Source organism: Heptranchias perlo, chromosome 10 (assembly GCF_035084215.1).
Source record: "Heptranchias perlo isolate sHepPer1 chromosome 10, sHepPer1.hap1, whole genome shotgun sequence".
In the NCBI taxonomy this organism is placed as follows: Eukaryota; Metazoa; Chordata; class Chondrichthyes; order Hexanchiformes; family Hexanchidae; genus Heptranchias; species Heptranchias perlo.
The window spans coordinates 86,949,865-86,974,933 of record NC_090334.1 but is presented as its reverse complement, the minus strand read 5'-3'; the positions used below and the strand labels follow the sequence as shown (position 1 = coordinate 86,974,933).

The window sequence follows — 25,069 nt, the reverse complement described above, 5'->3', positions numbered from 1 at the left end:
TGTACCCCCTCAAAGCTGGTCATACTGTGCCCCCCACACAGCTAGTCGTACTGTACCCCCTCACAGCTGGTCATACTGTACCCCCCCACAGCTGGTCGTACTGTACCCCCTCACAGCTGGTCATAATGTACCCCCTCACAGCTGGTCATACTGTACCCCCTCACAGCTGGTCATACTGTGCCCCCACAGCTAGTCATACTGTGCCCCCTCACAGCTGGTCATACTGTGCCCCCCACAGCTAGTCGTACTGTACCCCCTCACAGCTGGTCATATTGTACCCCCCACAGCTGGTCATACTGTACCCCCTCACAGCTGGTCATACTGTGCCCCCTCACAGCTGGTCATACTGTGCCCCCCCACAGCTGGTCATACTGTGCCCCCCACAGCTAGTCGTACTGTACCCCCTCACAGCTGGTCATACTGTACCCCCTCACAGCTGGTCATACTGTACCCCCTCACAGCTGGTCGTACTGTACCCCCTCACAGCTGGTCGTACTGTGCCCCTCACAGTTGGTCATACTGTACCCCCTCACAGCTGGTCATACTGTACCCCCTCACAGCTGGTCATACTGTACCCCCTCACAGCTGGTCATACTGTACCCCCTCACAGCTGGTCATACTGTACCCCCTCACAGCTGGTCATACTGTACCCCCCACAGCTAGTCGTACTGTACCCCTCACAGCTGGTCATACTGTACCCCCTCACAGCTGGTCATACTGTACCCCCTCACAGCTGGTCATACTGTGCCCCCCACAGCCAGTCGTACTGTACCCTCTCACAGCTGGTCATACTGTACCCCCTCACAGCTGGTCATACTGTACCCCCTCACAGCTGGTCATACTGTACCCCCTCACAGCTGGTCATACTGTACCCCCTCACAGCTGGTCATACTGTGTCCCCCACAGCTAGTCGTACTGTACCCCCTCACAGCTGGTCGTACTGTGCCCCTCACAGTTGGTCATACTGTACCCCCTCACAGCTGGTCATACTGTACCCCCTCAAAGCTGGTCATACTGTGCCCCCCACACAGCTAGTCGTACTGTACCCCCTCACAGCTGGTCATACTGTACCCCCCCACAGCTGGTCGTACTGTACCCCCTCACAGCTGGTCATAATGTACCCCCTCACAGCTGGTCATACTGTACCCCCTCACAGCTGGTCATACTGTGCCCCCACAGCTAGTCATACTGTGCCCCCTCACAGCTGGTCATACTGTGCCCCCCACAGCTAGTCGTACTGTACCCCCTCACAGCTGGTCATATTGTACCCCCCACAGCTGGTCATACTGTACCCCCTCACAGCTGGTCATACTGTGCCCCCTCACAGCTGGTCATACTGTGCCCCCCCACAGCTGGTCATACTGTGCCCCCCACAGCTAGTCGTACTGTACCCCCTCACAGCTGGTCATACTGTACCCCCTCACAGCTGGTCATACTGTACCCCCTCACAGCTGGTCGTACTGTACCCCCTCACAGCTGGTCGTACTGTGCCCCTCACAGTTGGTCATACTGTACCCCCTCACAGCTGGTCATACTGTACCCCCTCACAGCTGGTCATACTGTACCCCCTCACAGCTGGTCATACTGTACCCCCTCACAGCTGGTCATACTGTACCCCCTCACAGCTGGTCATACTGTGCCCCCCACAGCTAGTCATACTGTACCCCCTCACAGCTGGTCATACTGTACCCCCTCACAGCTGGTCATACTGTACCCCCTCACAGCTAGTCGTACTGTACCCCCTCACAGCTGGTCATACTGTGCCCCCCACAGCTAGTCGTACTGTACCCCCTCACAGCTGGTGATACTGTACCCCCTCACAGCTGGTCATACTGTACCCCCTCACAGCTAGTCGTACTGTACCCCCTCACAGCTGGTCATACTGTACCCCCTCACGGCTGGTCATACTGTACCCCCTCACAGCTGGTCATACTGTACCCCCTCACAGCTGGTCATACTGTACCCCTCACAGCTGGTCATACTGTACCTCCTCACAGCTGGTCATACTGTACCCCCCACAGCTAGTCGTACTGTACCCCCTCAGCTGGTCATACTGTACCCCCCACAGCTGGTCATACTGTACCCCCCACAGCTGGTCATACTGTACCCCGCACAGCTAGTCGTGCTGTACCCCCTCACAGCTGGTCATACTGTACCCCTCACAGCTGGTTATACTGTACCCCTCACAGCTGGTCGTACTGTACCCCCTCACAGCTGGTCGTACTGTACCCCCACAGCTGGTCATACTGTACCCCCTCACAGCTGGTCATACTGTACTCCCTCACAGCTGGTCGTACTGTACACCCTCACAGCTAGTCGTACTGTACACCCTCACAGCTAGTCGTACTGTACCCCCTCACAGCTAGTCGTAATGTACACCCTCACAGCTAGTCGTACTGTACCCCTCACAGCTAGTCGTACTGTACCCCCTCATGGCTGGTCATACTGTACCCCTCACAGCTAGTCGTACTGTACCCCTCACGGCTGGTCATACTGTACCCCCTCACGGCTGGTCATACTGTACCCCCTCACAGCTAGTCGTACTGTACCCCCTCACAGCTAGTCATACTGTACCCCTCACAGCTGGTCATACTGTACCCCCTCACAGCTAGTCGTACTGTACCCCTCACAGCTGGTCATACTGTACCCCCTCACAGCTGGTCATACTGTACCCCCTCACAGCTGGTCATACTGTACCCCCCACAGCTAGTCATACTGTGCCCCCACAGCTAGTCGTACTGTACCCCTCACAGCTGGTCGTACTATACCCCATCTTGGCTGGTCATACTGTACCCCTCACAGCTGGTCATACTGTACCTCTCACAGCTGGTCATACTGTACCCCCCACAGCTAGTCGTACTGTACCCCCTCACAGCTGGTCATACTGTACCCCCCACAGCTAGTCATACTGTACCCCCTCACAGCTGGTCATACTGTACCCCCTCACAGCTGGTCATACTGCACCCCCTCACAGCTGGTCGTACTGTACCCCCTCACAGCTGGTCATACTGTGCCCCCCACAGCTAGTCGTACTGTACCCCTCACAGCTGGTCATACTGTACCCCCTCACAGCTGGTCATACTGTGCCCCCCACAGCTAGTCGTACTGTACCCCCTCACAGCTAGTCGTACTGTACACCCTCACAGCTGGTCGTACTGTACCCCCTCACAGCTGGTCATACTGTACCCCCCACAGCTGGTCATACTGTGCCCCTCACAGCTGGTCATACTGTGCCCCTCACAGCTAGTCATACTGTACCCCCTCACAGCTAGTCATACTGTACCCCCTCACAGCTAGTCATACTGTACCCCCTCACAGCTAGTCATACTGTACCCCCTCACAGCTAGTCGTACTGTACCCCCCACAGCTAGTCATACTGTACCCCTCACAGCTAGTCGTACTGTACCCCCCACAGCTGGTCATACTGTACCCCCTGACAGCTAGTCGTACTGTACCCCTCACAGCTAGTCATACTGTACCCCTCACAGCTAGTCATACTGTACCCCTCACAGCTAGTCATACTGTACCCCTCACAGCTGGTCATACTGTACCCCCTCACAGCTAGTCGTACTGTACCCCTCACAGCTGGTCATACTGTACCCCCTCACAGCTAGTCGTACTGTACCCCTCACAGCTGGTCATACTGTACCCCCTCACAGCTGGTCATACTGTACCCCCTCACAGCTGGTCATACTGTACCTCTCACAGCTAGTCATACTGTACCCCTCACAGCTGGTCATACTGTACCCCCTCACAGCTAGTCGTACTGTACCCCTCACAGCTGGTCATACTGTACCCCCTCACAGCTGGTCATACTGTACCCCCTCACAGCTGGTCATACTGTACCCCCCACAGCTAGTCATACTGTGCCCCCACAGCTAGTCGTACTGTACCCCTCACAGCTGGTCGTACTATACCCCATCTTGGCTGGTCATACTGTACCTCTCACAGCTGGTCATACTGTACCTCTCACAGCTGGTCATACTGTACCCCCCACAGCTAGTCGTACTGTACCCCCTCACAGCTGGTCATACTGTACCCCCCACAGCTAGTCATACTGTACCCCCTCACAGCTGGTCATACTGTACCCCCTCACAGCTGGTCATACTGTACCCCCTCACAGCTGGTCGTACTGTACCCCCTCACAGCTGGTCATACTGTGCCCCCCACAGCTAGTCGTACTGTACCCCTCACAGCTGGTCATACTGTACCCCCTCACAGCTAGTCATACTGTGCCCCCCACAGCTAGTCGTACTGTACCCCCTCACAGCTAGTCGTACTGTACACCCTCACAGCTGGTCGTACTGTACCCCCTCACAGCTGGTCATACTGTACCCCCCACAGCTGGTCATACTGTGCCCCTCACAGCTAGTCATACTGTACCCCCTCACAGCTAGTCATACTGTACCCCCTCACAGCTAGTCATACTGTACCCCCTCACAGCTAGTCGTACTGTACCCCCCACAGCTGGTCATACTGTACCCCCTCACAGCTAGTCGTACTGTACCCCTCACAGCGAGTCATACTGTACCCCTCACAGCTAGTCATACTGTACCCCTCACAGCTGGTCATACTGTACCCCCTCACAGCTAGTCGTACTGTACCCCTCACAGCTGGTCATACTGTACCCCCTCACAGCTGGTCATACTGTACCCCCTCACAGCTGGTCATACTGTACCCCCCACAGCTGGTCATACTGTGCCCCCACAGCTAGTCGTACTGTACCCCTCACAGCTGGTCGTACTATACCCCATCTTGGCTGGTCATACTGTACCCCTCACAGCTGGTCATACTGTACCTCTCACAGCTGGTCATACTGTACCCCCCACAGCTAGTCGTACTGTACCCCCTCACAGCTGGTCATACTGTACCCCCTCACAGCTGGTCGTACTGTACCCCCTCACAGCTGGTCATACTGTGCCCCCCACAGCTAGTCGTACTGTACCCCCTCACAGCTGGTCATACTGTACCCCCTCACAGCTGGTCATACTGTGCCCCCCACAGCTAGTCATACTGTACCCCCTCACAGCTAGTCGTACTGTACCCCCTCACAGCTGGTCGTACTGTACCCCCTCACAGCTGGTCATACTGTACCCCCCACAGCTGGTCATACTGTACCCCCCACAGCTAGTCATACTGTACCCCCTCACAGCTGGTCATACTGTACCCCCTCACAGCTGGTCATTCTGTACCCCCCACAGCTGGTCATACTGTAACCCCTCACAGCTGGTCATACTGTACCCCCTCACAGCTGGTCATACTGTACCCCCTCACAGCTGGTCATACTGTACCCCCTCACAGCTGGTCGTACTGTACCCCCTCACAGCTGGTCATACTGTGCCCCCCACAGCTAGTCGTACTGTACCCCCTCACAGCTGGTCATACTGTACCCTCTCACAGCTGGTCATACTGTGCCCCCCACAGCTAGTCGTACTGTACCCCCTCATAGCTAGTCGTACTGTACCCCCTCACAGCTGGTCGTACTGTACCCCCTCACAGCTGGTCATACTGTACCCCCCACAGCTGGTCGTACTGTACCCCCTCACAGCTAGTCATACTGTACCCCCTCACAGCTGGTCATACTGTACCCCCTCACAGCTGGTCATACTGTACCCCTTCACAGCTGGTCGTACTGTACCCCCTCACAGCTGGTCCTACTGTGCCCCCCACAGCTAGTCGTACTGTACCCCCTCACAGCTGGTCGAACTGTACCCCCTCACAGCTGGTCCTACTGTGCCCCCCACAGCTAGTCGTACTGTACCCCCTCACAGCTAGTCGTACTGTACCCCCTAACAGCTGGTCGTACTGTACCCCCTCACAGCTGGTCATACTGTACCCCCCACAGCTGGTCATACTGTGCCCCTCACAGCTAGTCGTACTGTACCCCCCACAGCTAGTCGTACTGTACCCCTCACAGCTAGTCGTACTGTACCCCTCACAGCTGGTCGTACTGTACCCCTTCACAGCTGGTCGTACTGTACCCCTCACAGCTAGTCGTACTGTACCCCTCACAGCTGGTCATACTGTACCCCCTCACAGCTGGTCATACTGTACCCCCTCACAGCTGGTCATACTGTACCCCCCACAGCTGGTCATACTGTACCCCCTCACAGCTAGTCGTACTGTACCCCTCACAGCTGGTCATACTGTACCCCCTCACAGCTGGTCATACTGTACCCCCTCACAGCTGGTCATACTGTACCCCCCACAGCTGGTCATACTGTGCCCCCACAGCTGGTCGTACTGTACCCCTCACAGCTGGTCGTACTATACCCCATCTTGGCTGGTCATACTGTACCCCATCTCGGCTTGTCATACTGTACCCCTCACAGCTGGTCATACTGTACCTCTCACAGCTGGTCATACTGTACCCCCCACAGCTAGTTGTACTGTACCCCCTCACAGCTGGTCATACTGTACCCCCCACAGCTAGTCATACTGTACCCCCTCACAGCTGGTCATACTGTACCCCCTCATAGCTGGTCATACTGTACCCCCTCACAGCTGGTCGTACTGTACCCCCTCACAGCTGGTCATACTGTGCCCCCCACAGCTAGTCGTACTGTACCCCCTCACAGCTGGTCATACTGTACCCCCTCACAGCTGGTCATACTGTGCCCCCCACAGCTAGTCGTACTGTACCCCCTCACAGCTAGTCGTACTGTACCCCCTCACAGCTGGTCGTACTGTACCCCTTCACAGCTGGTCATACTGTACCCCCCACAGCTGGTCATACTGTGCCCCTCACAGCTAGTCATACTGTACCCCCTCACAGCTGGTCGTACTGTACCCCCTCACAGCTGGTCATACTGTACCCCCCACAGCTGGTCATACTGTACCCCCTCACAGCTGGTCATACTGTACCCCCTCACAGCTGGTCATACTGTACCCCCTCACAGCTGCTCGTACTGTACCCCCTCACAGCTGGTCATACTGTGCCCCCCACAGCTAGTCGTACTGTACCCCCTCACAGCTGGTCATACTGTACCCCCTCACAGCTGGTCGTACTGTACCCCCTCACAGCTAGTCGTACTGTACCCCCTCACAGCTGGTCGTACTGTACCCCCTCACAGCTGGTCATACTGTACCCCCCACAGCTGGTCGTACTGTACCCCCTCACAGCTAGTCATACTGTACCCCCTCACAGCTGGTCATACTGTACCCCCTCACAGCTGGTCATACTGTACCCCCTCACAGCTGGTCGTACTGTGCCCCCCACAGCTAGTCGTACTGTACCCCCTCACAGCTGGTCGTACTGTACCCCCTCACAGCTGGTCATACTGTGCCCCCCACAGCTAGTCGTACTGTACCCCCTCACAGCTAGTCGTACTGTACCCCCTCACAGCTGGTCGTACTGTACCCCCTCACAGCTGGTCGTACTGTACCCCCCACAGCTGGTCATACTGTGCCCCTCACAGCTGGTCATACTGTACCCCATCACAGCTAGTCATACTGTACCCCCTCACAGCTAGTCGTACTGTACCCCCCACAGCTAGTCGTACTGTACCCCTCACAGCTAGTCGTACTGTACCCCTCACAGCTAGTCGTACTGTACCCCTTCACAGCTGGTCGTACTGTACCCCTCACAGCTAGTCCCACTGTACCCCCCACAGCTGGTCATACTGTACCCCCTCACAGCTAGTCGTACTGTACCCCCCACAGCTAGTCATACTGTACCCCTCACAGCTAGTCATACTGTACCCCTCACAGCTGGTCATACTGTACCCCCTCACAGCTAGTCGTACTGTACCCCTCACAGCTGGTCATACTGTACCCCCTCACAGCTGGTCATACTGTACCCCCTCACAGCTGGTCATACTGTACCCCCCACAGCTGGTCATACTGTGCCCCCACAGCTAGTCGTACTGTACCCCTCACAGCTGGTCGTACTATACCCCATCTTGGCTGGTCATACTGTACCCCTCACAGCTGGTCATACTGTACCCCCCACAGCTAGTCGTACTGTACCCCCTCACAGCTGGTCGTACTGTACCCCCCACAGCTAGTCATACTGTACCCCCTCACAGCTGGTTATACTGTACCCCCTCACAGCTGGTCATACTGTACCCCCTCACAGCTGGTCGTACTGTACCCCCTCACAGCTGGTCATACTGTGCCCCCCACAGCTAGTCGTACTGTACCCCCTCACAGCTGGTCATACTGTACCCCCTCACAGCTGGTCATACTGTGCCCCCCACAGCTAGTCGTAATGTACCCCCTCACAGCTGGTCATACTGTACCCCCCACAGCTGGTCGTACTGTACCCCCTCACAGCTAGTCATACTGTACCCCCTCACAGCTGGTCATACTGTACCCCCTCACAGCTGGTCATACTGTACCCCCTCACAGCTGGTCGTACTGTACCCCCTCACAGCTGGTCATACTGTGCCCCCCACAGCTAATCGTACTGTGCCCCCTCACAGCTGGTCGTACTGTACCCCCTCACAGCTGGTCATACTGTGCCCCCCACAGCTCGTCGTACTGTAACCCCTCACAGCTAGTCGTACTGTACCCCCTCACAGCTGGTCGTACTGTACCCCCTCACAGCTGGTCATACTGTACCCCCCACAGCTGGTCATACTGTGCCCCTCACAGCTAGTCATACTGTACCCCCTCACAGCTAGTCATACTGTACCCCCTCACAGCTAGTCGTACTGTACCCCCCACAGCTAGTCGTACTGTACCCCTCACAGCTAGTCGTACTGTACCCCTCACAGCTAGTCGTACTGTACCCCTTCACAGCTGGTCGTACTGTACCCCTCACAGCTGGTCATACTGTACCCCCTCACAGCTGGTCATACTGTACCCCCTCACAGCTGGTCATACTGTACCCCCTCACAGCTGGTCATACTGTGCCCCCACAGCTAGTCGTACTGTACCCCTCACAGCTGGTCGTACTATACCCCATCTTGGCTGGTCATACTGTACCCCTCACAGCTGGTCATACTGTACCTCTCACAGCTGGTCATACTGTACCCCCCACAGCTAGTCGTACTGTACCCCCTCACAGCTGGTCATACTGTACCCCCCACAGCTAGTCATACTGAACCCCCTCACAGCTGGTCATACTGTACCCCCTCACAGCTGGTCATACTGTACCCCCTCACAGCTGGTCATACTGTACCCCCTCACAGCTGGTCATACTGTGCCCCCCACAGCTAGTCGGACTGTACCCCCTCACAGCTGGTCATACTGTACCCCCTCACAGCTGGTCATACTGTGCCCCCCACAGCTGGTCGTACTGTACCCCCTCACAGCTGGTCATACTGTGCCCCCCACAGCTAGTCGTACTGTGCCCCCTCACAGCTGGTCGTACTGTACCCCCTCACAGCTGGTCATACTGTGCCCCCCACAGCTAGTCGTACTGTAACCCCTCACAGCTAGTCGTACTGTACCCCCTCACAGCTGGTCGTACTGTACCCCCTCACAGCTGGTCATACTGTACCCCCCACAGCTGGTCATACTGTGCCCCTCACAGCTAGTCATACTGTACCCCCTCACAGCTGGTCATACTGTACCCCCTCACAGCTGGTCATACTGTGCCCCCCACAGCTAGTCGTACTGTACCCCCTCACAGCTAGTCGTACTGTACCCCCTCACAGCTGGTCGTACTGTACCCCCTCACAGCTGGTCATACTGTACCCCCCACAGCTGGTCATACTGTGCCCCTCACAGCTAGTCATACTGTACCCCCTCACATCTGGTCGTACTGTACCCCCTCACAGCTGGTCATACTGTACCCCCCACAGCTGGTCATACTGTACCCCCTCACAGCTGGTCATACTGTACCCCCTCACAGCTGGTCATACTGTACCCCCTCACAGCTGGTCGTACTGTACCCCCTCACAGCTGGTCATACTGTGCCCCCCACAGCTAGTCGTACTGTACCCCCTCACAGCTGGTCATACTGTACCCCCTCACAGCTGGTCATACTGTGCCCCCCACAGCTAGTCGTACTGTACCCCCTCACAGCTAGTCGTACTGTACCCCCTCACAGCTGGTCGTACTGTACCCCCTCACAGCTGGTCATACTGTACCCCCCACAGCTGGTCGTACTGTACCCCCTCACAGCTAGTCATACTGTACCCCCTCACAGCTGGTCATACTGTACCCCCTCACAGCTGGTCATACTGTACCCCCTCACAGCTGGTCGTACTGTACCCCCTCACAGCTGGTCATACTGTGCCCCCCACAGCTAGTCGTACTGTACCCCCTCACAGCTGGTCGTACTGTACCCCCTCACAGCTGGTCATACTGTGCCCCCCACAGCTAGTCGTACTGTACCCCCTCACAGCTAGTCGGACTGTACCCCCTCACAGCTGGTCGTACTGTACCCCCTCACAGCTGGTCATACTGTACCCCCCACAGCTGGTCATACTGTGCCCCTCACAGCTAGTCATACTGTACCCCCTCACAGCTAGTCATACTGTACCCCCTCACAGCTAGTCATACTGTACTCCCCACAGCTAGTCGTACTGTACCCCTCACAGCTAGTCGTACTGTACCCCTCACAGCTAGTCGTACTGTACCCCTTCACAGCTGGTCGTACTGTACCCCTCACAGCTAGTCCCACTGTACCCCCCACAGCTGGTCATACTGTACCCCCTCACAGCTAGTCGTACTGTACCCCCCACAGCTAGTCATACTGTACCCCTCACAGCTAGTCATACTGTACCCCTCACAGCTGGTCATACTGTACCCCCTCACAGCTAGTCGTACTGTACCCCTCACAGCTGGTCATACTGTACCCCCTCACAGCTGGTCATACTGTACCCCCTCACAGCTGGTCATACTGTACCCCCCACAGCTGGTCATACTGTACCCCTCACAGCTGGTCGTACTATACCCCATCTTGGCTGGTCATACTGTACCCCTCACAGCTGGTCATACTGTACCTCTCACAGCTGGTCATACTGTACCCCCCACAGCTAGTCGTACTGTACCCCCTCACAGCTGGTCATACTGTACCCCCCACAGCTAGTCATACTGTACCCCCTCACAGCTGGTCATACTGTACCCCCTCACAGCTGGTCATACTGTACCCCCTCACAGCTGGTCGTACTGTACCCCCTCACAGCTGGTCATACTGTGCCCCCCACAGCTAGTCGTACTGTACCCCCTCACAGCTGGTCATACTGTTCCCCCTCACAGCTGGTCATACTGTGCCCCCCACAGCTAGTCGTACTGTACCCCCTCACAGCTAGTCGTACTGTACCCCCTCACAGCTGGTCGTACTGTACCCCCTCACAGCTGGTCATACTGTACCCCCCACAGCTGGTCATACTGTACCCCCCACAGCTAGTCATACTGTACCCCCTCACAGCTGGTCATACTGTACCCCCTCACAGCTGGTCATACTGTACCCCCCACAGCTGGTCATACTGTACCCCCTCACAGCTGGTCATACTGTACCCCCTCACAGCTGGTCATACTGTACCCCCTCACAGCTGGTCGTACTGTACCCCCTCACAGCTGGTCATACTGTGCCCCCCACAGCTAGTCGTACTGTACCCCCTCACAGCTGGTCATACTGTACCCTCTCACAGCTGGTCATACTGTGCCCCCCACAGCTAGTCGTACTGTACCCCCTCACAGCTAGTCGTACTGTACCCCCTCACAGCTGGTCGTACTGTACCCCTTCACAGCTGGTCATACTGTACCCCCCACAGCTGGTCGTACTGTACCCCCTCACAGCTAGTCATACTGTACCCCCTCACAGCTGGTCATACTGTACCCCCTCACAGCTGGTCATACTGTCCCCCCTCACAGCTGGTCGTACTGTTCCCCCTCACAGCTGGTCATACTGTGCCCCCCACAGCTAGTCGTACTGTACCCCCTCACAGCTGGTCGTACTGTACCCCCTCACAGCTGGTCATACTGTGCCCCCCACAGCTAGTCGTACTGTACCCCCTCACAGCTAGTCGTACTGTACCCCCTCACAGCTGGTCGTACTGTACCCCCTCACAGCTGGTCATACTGTACCCCCCACAGCTGGTCATACTGTGCCCCTCACAGCTAGTCATACTGTACCCCCTCACAGCTAGTCATACTGTACCCCCTCACAGCTAGTCGTACTGTACCCCCCACAGCTAGTCGTACTGTACCCCTCACAGCTAGTCGTACTGTACCCCTTCACAGCTAGTCGTACTGTACCCCTTCACAGCTGGTCGTACTGTACCCCTCACAGCTAGTCCCACTGTACCCCCCACAGCTGGTCATACTGTACCCCCTCACAGCTAGTCATACTGTACCCCCTCACAGCTAGTCGTACTGTACCCCCCACAGCTAGTCATACTGTACCCCTCACAGCTAGTCGTACTGTACCCCCTCACAGCTGGTCATACTGTACCCCCTCACAGCTAGTCGTACTGTACCCCCTCACAGCTGGTCATACTGTACCCCTCACAGCTGGTCATACTGTACCCCTCACAGCTGGTCATACTGTACCCCCCACAGCTGGTCATACTGTGCCCCCACAGCTAGTCGTACTGTACCCCCCACAGCTAGTCGTACTGTACCCCCCACAGCTAGTCGTACTGTACCCCCCACAGCTAGTTGTACTGTACCCCCCACAGCTAGTTGTACTGTACCCCTCACAGCTAATCGTACTGTACCCCTTCACAGCTGGTCGTACTGTACCCCTCACAGCTAGTCCCACTGTACCCCCCACAGCTGGTCATACTGTACCCCCTCACAGCTAGTCATACTGTACCCCCCACAGCTAGTCATACTGTACCCCTCACAGCTAGTCCCACTGTACCCCCCACAGCTGGTCAGACTGTACCCCCTCACAGCTCGTCGTACTGTAGCCCCACAGCTTTTTAAAAATTCGTTCACGGGATGTGGGCATCGCTGGCGACGTCGGCATTTATTGCCCATCCCTAATTGCCCTTGAGAAGGTGGTGGTGAGCCGCCTTCTTGAACCGCTGCAGTCCGTGTGGTGACGGTTCTCCCACAGTGCTGTTAGGAAGGGAGTTCCAGGATTTTGACCCAGTGACGATGAAGGAACGGCGATATATTTCCAAGTCGGGATGGTGTGTGACTTGGAGGGGAACGTGCAGGTGGTGTTGTTCCCATGCGCCTGCTGCTCTTGTCCTTCTAGGTGGTAGAGGTCGCGGGTTTGGGAGGTGCTGTCGAAGAAGCCTTGGCGAGTTGCTGCAGTGCATCCTGTGGATGGCACACACTGCAGCCACTGTGCGCCGGTGGCGAAGGGAGTGAATGTTTAGGGTGGTGGATGGGGTGCCAATCAAGCGGGCTGCTTTATCTTGGATGGTGTCGAGCTTCTTGAGTGTTGTTGGAGCTGCACTCAACCAAGCAAGTGGAGAGTATTCCATCACACTCCTGACTTGTGCCTTGTAGATGGTGGAAAGGCTTTGGGGAGTCAGGAGATGAGTCACTCGCAGCAGAATACCCAGCCTGTGACCTGCTCTCATAGCCACAGTATTTATATGGCTGGTCCAGTTAAGTTTCTGGTCAATGGTGACCCCCAGGATGTTGATGGTGGGGTATTCGGCGATGGTAATGCCGTTGAATGTCAAGGGGAGGTGGTTAGACTCTCTCTTGTTGGAGATGGTATTGGCGGTTTTAGCAGGCCTAAAAATGGATAAATCCCCAGGCCCGGACGAAATGTTTCCCAGGCTACTGTGTGAGGCAAAGGAGGAGATTGCGGGGGCTCTGACACATATATTCAGAACCTCTCTGGCCACAGAGGATGTGCCAGAGGACTGGAGAACCGCGAATGTAATACCATTATTCAAGAAGGGGAGTAGGGAAAAACCGGGGAACTACAGGCCAGTGAGCCTAACATCAGTGGTAGGAAAATTATTGGAAAAAATTCTGAAGGACAAAATTAGTCTCCACTTGGAGAAGCAAGGATTAATCAGGGATAGTCAACATGGCTTTGTCAAGGGAAGATCATGTCTGACTAATTTGATTGAATTTTTTGAGGGGGTGACTAGGCGTGTGGATGAGGGTAACGCAGTGGATGTGGTATACATGGATTTCAGTAAGGCCTTCGATAAAGTCCCCCACAGGAGACTGGTCAAGAAGGTACGAGCCCATGGAATCCAGGGTGCCTTGGCACTTTGGATACAAAATTGGCTTAGTGGCAGAAGGCAGAGGGTGATGGTCGAAGGTTGTTTTTGTGACTGGAAGCCTGTGGCCAGTGGGGTACCACAGGGATCGGTGCTGGGTCCCTTGCTGTTTGTGGTCTACATTAATGACTTGGATATGAATGTAAAAGGTATGATCAGTAAGTTCGCTGATGATACAAAAATTGGTAGGGTGGTAAATAGCGAGGAGGACAGCCTCAGTCTGCAGGACGATATGGATGGGTTGGTCAGATGGGCGGAACAGTGGCAAATGGAATTTAACCCGGAAAAGTGCGAGGTGATGCACTTTGGAGGGACTAACAAGGCAAGGGAATACACAATGAATGGGAGGACCCTAGGCAAGACAGAGGGTCAGAGGGATCTTGGTGTGCAAGTTCACAGATCCCTGAAGGCGGCGGAACAGGTCGATAAGGTGGTAAAGAAGGCATATGGGATACTTGCCTTTATTAGCCGAGGCATAGAATATAAGAGCAAGGAGGTTATGATGGAGCTGTATAAAACACTGGTTAGGCCACAGCTGGAGTACTGTGTGCAGTTCTGGTCGCCACACTACAGGAAGGATGTGATCGCTTTGGAGAGGGTGCAGAGGAGATTCACCAGGATGTTACCAGGGCTGGAGCGCTTCAGCTATGAAGAGAGACTGGGAAGATTGGGTTTGTTTTCCTTGGAGCAGAGGAGGCTGAGGGGGGACATGATTGAGGTGTACAAAATTATGAGGGGCACAGATAGGATGGATACTAAGGAGCTTTTTCCCTTCGTTGAGGGTTCTATAACAAGGGGACATAGATTCAAGGTAAAAGGCGGGAGGTTTAGAGGGGATTTTAGAAATAACTTTTTCACCCAGAGGGTGGTTGGAGTCTGGAACTCACTGTCTGAAAGGGTTGTGGAGGCAGGAACCCTCACAACATTCAAGAAGCATTTGGATGAGCACTTGAAATGCCATAGCATACAAGGCTACAGACCAAATGCTGGAATATGGGATTAGAGTAGACAGGGCTGATGGCCGGCGCGGACACGATGGGCCGAAGGGCCTCTATCCGTGCTGTATAACTCTATGACTCTATGACTCTATGGTCATTGCCTGGCACTTATCTGGCGCGAATGTTACTTGCCACTTATGAGCTCAAGCCTGGATGTTGTCCAGGTCTTGCTGCATGCGGGCTCGGACTGCTTCATTATTTGAGGGGTTGCGAATAGAACTGAACACTGTGCAGTCATCAGCGAACATCCCCATTTCTGACCTTATGATGGAGGGAAGGTCATTGATGAAGCAGCTGAAGATAGTTGGGCCTAGGACGCTGCCCTGAGGAACTCCTGCAGCAATGTCCTGGGGCTGAGATGATTGGCCTCCAACAACCACTACCATCTTCCTTTGTGCTAGGTATGACTCCCCCCACTGGAGAGTTTTCCCCCTGATTCCCATTGACTTCAATTTTACTAGGGCTCCTTGGTGCCACACTCGGTCAAATGCTGCCTTGATGTCAAGGGCAGTCACTCTCACCTCACCTCTGGAAATCAGCTCTTTTGTCCATGTTTGGACCAAGGCTGTAATGAGGTCTGGAGCCGAGTGGTCCTGGCGGAACCCAAACTGAGCATCGGTGAGCAGGTTATTGGTGAGTGAGTGCCGCTTGATAGCACTGTCGACGACACCTTCCATCCTTTGCTGATGATTGAGAGTAGACTGATGGGGCGGTAATTGGCCGGATTGGATTTGTCCTGCTTTTTGTGGACAGGACATACCTGGGCAATTTTCCACATTGTTGGGTAGATGCCAGTCTTGTAGCTGTACTGGAACAGCATGGCTAGAGGCGCAGCTAGTTCTGGAGCACAAGTCTTCAGCACTACAGCCGGGATGTTGTTGGGGCCCATCGCCTTTGCTGTATCCAGTGCACTCAGCCGTTTCTTGATATCACGTGGAGTGAATCGAATTGGCTGAAGACTGCCTTCTGTGATGGTGGGGATATCGGGAGGAGGCCGAGATGGATCATCCACTCGGCACTTCTGGCTGAAGATGGTTGCAAACGCTTCAGCCTTGTCTTTTGCACTCACGTGCTGGACTCCGCCATCATTGAGGATGGGGATGTTTGCAGAGCCTCCTCCTCCCGTTAGTTGTTTAATTGTCCACCACCATTCACGACTGGATGTGGCAGGACTGCAGAGCTTTGATCTGATCCGTTGGTTGTGGAATCGCTTAGCTCTGTCTATAGCATGTTGCTTCCGCTGTTTAGCATGCATGTCGTCCTGAGTTGTAGCTTCACCAGGTTGGCACCTCATTTTTAGGTACACCTGGTGCTGCTCCTGGCATGCTCTTCTACACTCCTCATTGAACCAGGGTTGATCCCCTGGCTTGTTGGTAATGGTAGAGTGAGGAATATGCCAGGCATGAGGTTACAGATTGTGCTGGAATACAATTCTGCTGCTGCTGATGGCCCACAGCGCCTCATGGATGCCCAGTTTTGAGCTGCTAGATCTGTTCTGAATCTATCCCATTTAGCACGGTGGTAGTGCCACACAACACGTTGGATGGTGTCCTCAGTGTGAAGACGGGACTTCATCTCCACGAGGACTGTGCGGTGGTCACTCCTACCAATACTGTCATGGACAGATGCATTTGCAACAGGTAGATTGGTGAGGACGAGGTCAAGTAAGTTTTTCCCTCGTGTTGGTTCGCTCACCACCTGCCGCAGGCCCAGTCTGGCAGCTATGTCCTTCAGGACTCGGCCAGCTCGGTCAGTCGTGGTGCTACTGAGCCACTCTTGGTGATGGACATTGAAGTCCCCCACCCAGAGTACATTCTGTGCCCTTGTTTCCCTCAGTGCTTCCTCCAAGTGGTGTTCAACATGGAGGAGGACTGATTCATCAGCTGAGGGAGGACGGTAGGTAGTAATCAGCAGGAGGTTTCTGTACACCCTCAGCTTGTCGTACTGTACCCCCACAGCTATTCATACTGTGCCCCCACAACTAGTCATCCTATACCCCCTTAGCAGTCATACTGTGCCCCCACAGCTATTCATACTGTGCCCCCACAGCTAGTCGTACTGTACACCCTCAGCAGTCGGACTGTTCCCCCCACAGCTAGTCATACTGTATCCCCCACAGCTAGTCATACTGTATCCCCCACAGCTAGTCATACTGTATCCCCCACAGCTAGTCATACTGTATCCCCCACAGCTGGTCATACTGTATCCCCCACAGCTAGTCATACTGTATCCCCCACAACTAGTCATACTGTATCCCCCACAGCTAGTCATACTGTATCCCCCACAGCTAGTCATACTGTATCCCCCACAGCTAGTCATACTGTATCCCCCACAGCTAGTCATACTGTATCCCCCACAGCTAGTCATACAGGCTAGAATATAATCAGAAAGGATAGGGAAGGAAGGGGGGGTCGAGTAGATGTATTAATTATGGATAACATAATGGCAGTCGAAAAAAGGGACATAACTAACAGAAGGATAGAAACAGAATCCATGTGGATTGAAATAAAAGATAAGGGATCGATCACTCTAACAGGGGTATACTATAAATCACCAGTGGAAAGGAGGTGCAGAAAGAAATATGTAAGCAAAGGACATAGAATAATAATCATGGGAGATTTTAACTATCCCCAGATAAGCTGCCAAGAGGTAGGTAAAGGGGTACAGGTTTTTACAGTGTGTTCAGGACTCCTTTCATACCCAGTGGGTGAGAAGCCCAACAAGGGAGGAATCACTGCTGGATCTAGTAATGGGAAATGAACCCGAGCAGATAAGAGAAGTAAGCATAGAGGAACATTTTGGCAATAGCGATCATAACATAATTAGGTTTCAGATAAAGATTAAAAAGGACACAAGTAAGTCAAAGACCGAAGTAATAAATTGGGTAAAAATGCTGATTTTCAGGGGGTAAGAATGGAACTAGGAAAAATAAACTGAAAAAATTTACCAACAAACAAAGAAATAGAACAGCAGTGGGAAACATTTACAACAGTGATCAATAGGGTCCAGGAGAAATAGATCCCTCTAACTCCATATACCTGCCTTTGGCCCATATCCCTTAATACCTTTGGTTGCCAAAAAGCTATCTATCTCAGATTTAAATTTATCAATTGAGCTAGTATCAATTGCCGTTTGTGGAAGAGAGTTCCAAACTTCTACCACCCTTTGTGTGTAGAAATGTTTTCTAATCTCGCTCCTGAAAGGTCTGGCTCTAATTTTTAGACTGTGCCCCCTACTCCTAAAATCCCCAACCAGCGGAAATAGTTTCTCTCTATCCACCCTATCTGTTCCCCTTAATATCTTATAAACTTCGATCAGATCACCCCTTAACCTTCAAAACTCTAGAGAATACAACCCCAATTTGTATTCCGATTAATCTCTCCTCGTAACTTAACCCCTGAAGTCCGGGTATCATTCTAGTAAACCTACGATGCACTCCCTCCAAGGCCAATATGTCCTTCCGAAGGTGCGGTGCCCAGAACTGCTCACAGTACTCCAGGTGTGGTCTAACCAGGGTTTTGTATAGCTGCAGCATAACTTCTGCCCCCTTGTACTCCAGTCCTCTAGATATAAAGGCCAGCATTCCATTAGCCTTCTTGAATATTTTCTGCACCTGTTCATGACACTTCAATGATCCATGTACCTGAACCCCTAAGTCCCTTTGGACATCCACTGTTTTTAACTTTTTACCATTTAGAAAGTACCCTGTTCTATCCTTTTTTGATCCAAAGTGGATGACCTCACATTTGTCTACATTGAATTCCATTTGCCACAATTTTGCCCATTCACCTAATCTATCAATATCCCTTTGTAATTTTATGTTTTCATCTACACTGCTTACAATGCCACCAATCTTTGTGTCATCGGCAAACTTAGATATGAGACTTTCTATGCCTTCATCTAAGTCGTTAATAAATATTGTGAATAATTGAGGCCCCAAGGCAGATCCCTGTGGGACCCCACTAGTCACATCCTGCCAATGTGAGTACCTACCCATTATCCCGACTCTCTGTCGCCTTTCGCTCAGCCAACTTCCGAACCAAGTCCGTACTTTTCCCTCAATTCCATGGGCTTCTAACTTAGCTAACAGTCTCTTATGTGGGACCTTATCAAATGACTTCTGGAAGTCCATATAAATAACATCCATTGACATTCCCCTTTCCACTACTTTAAGTCACCTCTTCAAAAAATTCAATCAGGTTTGCCAGGCACGACCTACCTTTCACAAATCCATGCTGGCTCTCTCTGATTAACTGAAAATTCTCGGTGTTCAGTCACCCTATCCTTAATTATAGACTCCAGCATTTTCCCCACAACAGATGTGAGGCTAACTGGTCTATAATTCCCTGGTTTCCCTCTCTCTCCTTTCTTAAAAAGTGGAGTGACATGTGCAATTTTCCAATCTAGAGGGACAGTTCCTGAATCGAGACAACTTTGAAAGATTATAGTTAGGGCATCCGCAATGTGCTCACCTACTTCCTTTAAAACCCTGGGATGGAAACTATCTGGTCCTGGGGATTTGTCACTCTTTCGTGCAAGTTCATTCTTTTTACTTTATAAAGGGAGTTCTATGTTGGGAATCTGAAGCAATGGTTCAGTGCTTAATGCTGTGTCATACACAGTAGAAGATTTTAAAAATCTACTCTCAGGCTGTGGGTGTTGCTGGCAAGGCTGGCACATATTGCCCACCCCTAATTCCACTGAGAGGGTGGTAACTGAGTGACTTGCGAGGCCACTTAAGAGGGCAGTTAAGAGTCAACCACGATGCCCATTGTGAGTTAGTTATTCTCAGTAGGGTTGCAATTAGCCTCAACCCCTGTGCTACGGTCGGGAAAATGATCTGGGGTTCATGCTCCTGATTGCTATTGACCCCTGCTACACACGAGCATTGGTGTAGACAACGGGTGAGGACAGTTTACGGCTCTGCCATGATGCTCCAAGGTTCAACATCCTGTCTATAATCATTTGCCGTTTGGGGAGGTATAGAAGGCATACAACGTATGTAGAACTATAACACAGCTGAACTCAGCGCCTTCAGGAGAGATGGGGTACCCGTAAAAACCTATTGGGACTCCTGCCTCTGGTTCTATTGTTGGTAACTTTTATTTTCCTCTCTCAGGCGAAAGGCAATGAAAGGCCGCCTATATTTCACAGCCAAGGCCCAAAAGGAAGGAAAGATAATGATTAAGACCCACCCATTAGCTCGGATCAGCTGCTGCAGCTCCTGTGGGTTTGAACAGGTGAGAAGAATGGAACCATCAGTATGAAAAAGAAAATAGACACGTTCAAACCAGGCAAGAACGAGACTGTGAGGATGGGCAGTGGGACAGAGACTGACGGGTGGGACAGAGACTGACGGGTGGGACAGAGACTGACGGGTGGGACAGAGGGACAGGGACAGACTCAACACACTCTGAGTGAAGAAATTTCTCCTCTTCTCAGTCCGAAATGGCCTACCCCTTATTCTGAGACTGTGACCCCTGGTTCTGGACTCCCCAGCCAGGGGAAACATCCTCCCTGCATCTACCGGCAAATGCCGACCTGCATCTTCAGGGAAAGGCCGAACAATTATCGGCCACTCAGTCTTACCTCGATGGTGGGCAAACTATTAGAATAAATGCTGAGAGATAGGATAAACTGTCACTTGGAAAGGCATGGTTTAATCAGGGATAGTCAGCATGGATTTGTTCAGGGAAGGTCATGCCTTACAAATCTGATTAAATTCTTTGAGGAAGTGACAAGGAGGATTGATGAAAGTAGTGCAGTGGATGTTGTCTACATGGATTTTAGTAAGGCATTTGACAAGGTCCCACATGGCAGACTGGTCAGAAAGGTAAAAGCCCATGGGATACAGGGAAATGTGGTGAATTGGATCCAAAATTGGCTCAGTAACAGGAAACAAAGGGTAAAAGTCGATGGATGTCTTTGCAAATGGAAATCCATTTCCAGTGATGTGCCACAGGGCTCAGTGTTGGGTCCCTTGCTGTTTGTGGTGTATATTAATGATTTGGACTTGAATGTAGGGGGCATGATTGGCAAATTTGCAGACGACTCAAAAATTGGCCGTGTAGTTGATAGTGAAGAGGATAGCTGTAGATTCCAAGAAGATATCAATGGGTTGGTGGAGTGGGCGGAAAAGTGGCAAATGGAGTTCAACCCGGAGAAGTGTGAGGTAATGCACTTCGGGAGGGCAAACAGTAAAAGGGAATATGCAGTAAATGGGAATATATTGAGAGGGGTAGAGGAAGTGAGAGACCTTGGAGTGCATGTGCACAGGTCCCTGAAGGTGGCAGTACAGATAGATAAGGTTGTGAAGAAGGCATACGGAATGCTCTCCGTTATTAGCCGAGGTATAGAATACAAAAGCAGGGATGTAATGATGGAACTGTATAAAACACTGGTAAGGCCACAGCTGGAGTATTGTGCGTAGTTCTGGTCACCACATTACAGGAAGGACGCAATTGCTCTGGAGAGAGTGCAGAGAAGATTTACAAGAATGTTGCCAGGGCTTGAAAATTGCAGCTATGAGGAGAGATTGGATCGGCTGGGGTTGTTTTCCTTGGAGCAGAGGAGGCTGAGGGGAGACTTGATTGAGGTGTACAAAATTATGAGGGGCCTTGATAGAGTAGACAGGAAGTACCTGTTTCCCCTAGCGGAGAGTTCAAGAACTAGAGGACATAGATTTAAGCTGATTGGCGGAAGGATTAGAGGGGACATGAGGAAAAACTTTTTTACCCAGAGGGTGGTGGGTGTATGGAATTCGATGCCCAAAGTGCTGTAAGCTGCAGGGCTACGGACCGGGTGCTGGAAGGTGGGATTCGAATGTTGTTCGAGCCGGCGTGGACACGATGGGCCGAATGGCCCCCTTCTGTGCTGTATCTTTTCTATGGTTCTGTCGTTCTACCCTGTTGAGCCCTGTAACAATTTTGTATGTTTCAAAATGAGATCACCTCTCATTCTTCTAAACTCTGGAGAATACAGGCCTAGTCTTCTCAATCTCTCCTCATACGACAATCTCGCATCCCAGGAATCAGTCTGGTGAACCTTCGTTGCATTCCCTCTATGGCAAGTATATCCTTTCTTAGGTCAGGAGACCAAAATTGTACACAATACTCCAGGTGCGGTCTCACCAAGGCCCTACATAACTGCAATGATGTGGAGATGCCGGTGATGGACTGGGGTGGACAAATGTAAGGAGTCGTACAACACCAGGTTATAGTCCAACAGCTTTATTTGAAATCACAAGCTTTCGGAGCTTTGCTCCTTCGTCAGGTGAAGTGAAGAGATGCATATATCGCTGCGACAGCATCAATACTCAACACCAACAACAGCCAATCTCCAGACGCCATCCTACAACTCATCCGCTTCATCCTGGATCACAATGTCTTCACCTTCGATAACCAGTTCTTTACCCAAACACACGGAACAACCATGGGGACCAAATTCGCACCCCAATACGCCAACATTTTCATGCACAAGTTCGAGCACGACTTCTTCATTGCACAGGACCTCCAACCAACGCTATACACCAGATACATCGACGACATTTTCTTTCTATGGACCCACGGCGAAGAATCACTAAAGAGACTACACGATAACATCAACAAGTTCCATCCCACCATCAAGCTCACCATGGACTACTCCTCAGAATCGGTTTAATTCATGGACACACGAATCTCCATCAAAGACGGGCACCTCAGCACTTCACTCTACCGCAAGCCCACGGACAACCTCACGATACTCCACTTTTCCAGCTTCCACCCTAACCACGTCAAAGAGGCCATCCCCTATGGACAGGCCCTGCGAATACACAGGATCTGCTCAGACAAGGAGGAACGCGATGGACACCTACAGACACTGAAAGACGCCCTCGTAAGAACGGGATATGATGCTCGACTCGTTGATCGACAGTTCCAACGGGCCACAGCGAAAAATCGCACAGACCTCCTCAGAAGACTAACACGGGACACAACCAACAGAGTACCCTTCGTCGTCCAGTACTTCCCCGGAGCGGAGAAACTACGCCATGTTCTCCGCAGCCTTCAACATGTCATCGATGACGACGAACACCTCGCTCAGGCCATCCCCACACCTCCACTACTCGCCTTTAAACAGCCACCCAACCTCAAACAGACTATCGTTCGCAGCAAATTACCTAGCTTTCAGGAGAACAGCGTCCACGACACCACACAACCCTGCCACGGTAACCTCTGCAAGACATGCCAGATCATCGACACAAATACCACCATCACACGAGAGGACACCACCCACCAGGTGCATGGTTCATACTCCTGTGACTCGGCCAACGTTGTCTACCTCATACGTTGCAGGAAAGGATGCCCCGGAGCATGGTACATTGGCGAGACCATGCAGACACTGCGACAACGGATGAACGGACACCGCGCAACAATCGCCAGACAGGAGGGCTCCCTCCCAGTCGGGGAACACTTCAGCAGTCAAGGACATTCAGCCACCAATCTTTGGGTAAGCGTTCTCCAAGGCGGCCTTCGAGACACACGACAACGCAAAATCGTCGAGCAGAAATTGATAGTCAAGTTCCGCACCCATGAGGACGGCCTCAACCGGGATCTTGGGTTCATGTCACGTTACATGTAACCCCACCTGATGTAGAGTCATCCAGACTCAAGTCGTAGTTGGCTTGTTCTCCACACACAGATGCGGCCGGACCTACTGCGATTTCCAGCGAAAAAAAGTTAGCTGTTTTCAATACAAACCCCAGCATCTGCTACATTTGACCCCTTGTGACCCCACCTCAGTATTCTTGGATGTAATGTTTCCCTGACTAACCTGTTTGAACACCATTCACTCCTTTGATTGCTGTGATTATATCTCTGCCGAGATGTGATAAAGGGCAGTTAGAAAGATTATCTGTAATCACCAGGCATTGTTCTCTGACTATATATGCTGTGCCTATATGCATCTCTTCACTTCACCTGACGAAGGAGCAAAGCTCCGAAAGCTTGTGATTTCAAATAAAGCTGTTGGACTATAACCTGGTGTTGTACGACTCCTTACATAACTGCAGTAAGGCATCTTACCTCCTGTACTCAAATCCTGTTGTTATAAAGGCCAACATACTATTTGCCTTCCTAATTGCTTGCTGCACCTGCAAGTTAGCTTTCAGTGACTCATATAGAAGGACACCCAGGTCCCTTTGAACATCTATTTTTATCCTATCCAATATCGCACCTTCCTCCTCCTTTACTGCTACGATGGCAGCATCCTCTTCTCTAATGCAGACTGTTGCGAAGTATTCATTCAGTGCCTCAGCCATGCCCTCTGCCTCCACAAGAAGATCTCCTTTTTTGTCCCCAATCAGTCCCACCCTTCCTTTGACGACCCTTTTACTATTTATATGTTGTTTATAAAAGACTTTTGAGTTCCCTTCTATGTTAGCCGCTAATCTATTCTCATACCCTCTTTACCCCTCTTATTCCCATTTTTTAGATCTCCTCTGTACTTTCTGTATTCAGCCTGATTCTCGACTGTATTATGAACTTTACATTCATCATAAGCCTCCTTTTTCTGTTCATTTTAATCTCCATGGGCTAGAAATTGGGCCGTGTAGTGCCAATTGTTTCGGTGCTACCCGGCCTCCCGAAGTGCCAAGTTGGCGTCTTGGCTGCGCACGCACGTTTCCAGCATGGCGTGCGCCGGATGCCATCTTGGTATTGCCATTAGCGCATGTGCAAATACCGAACGCCGTCAGCATGTAAAGTAAGGAGTAAGTGGAAACAATCAATGTGCAACGCTGATTTAAAGTGATAAGTTCCAAAATGGTGTCTAAAGCTCAACTCAACACACAGTCTTAACCCCGACCACCTGAACACGTCGAGGGGCCACTTACTGCCTCCTGTTATGTGCCACCTCCTCCTGCAACAAAGCAGGACCTGTGTCTGGGTGACAAACCTGTCATGCTTGAATAGCTAGTGTGTGTGGCCTTTGAGTTGTGGGTGG

General features: G+C 52.2%; 1 protein-coding gene across 3 annotated transcripts in view; it reads left to right on the top strand.

The window, feature by feature from the left end:
* The window catches only part of tmem63c (transmembrane protein 63C), a 413,010-nt gene that overhangs the window by 214,155 nt on the left and 173,786 nt on the right, over positions 1–25,069 (top strand). For all 3 annotated transcript variants that reach the window (XM_067992153.1, XM_067992151.1, XM_067992152.1), the window contains exon 11: positions 20,211–20,331. In XM_067992153.1, the coding sequence (XP_067848254.1) occupies positions 20,211–20,331 (121 nt within the window). The remainder of the gene's footprint in view (positions 1–20,210; positions 20,332–25,069) is intronic.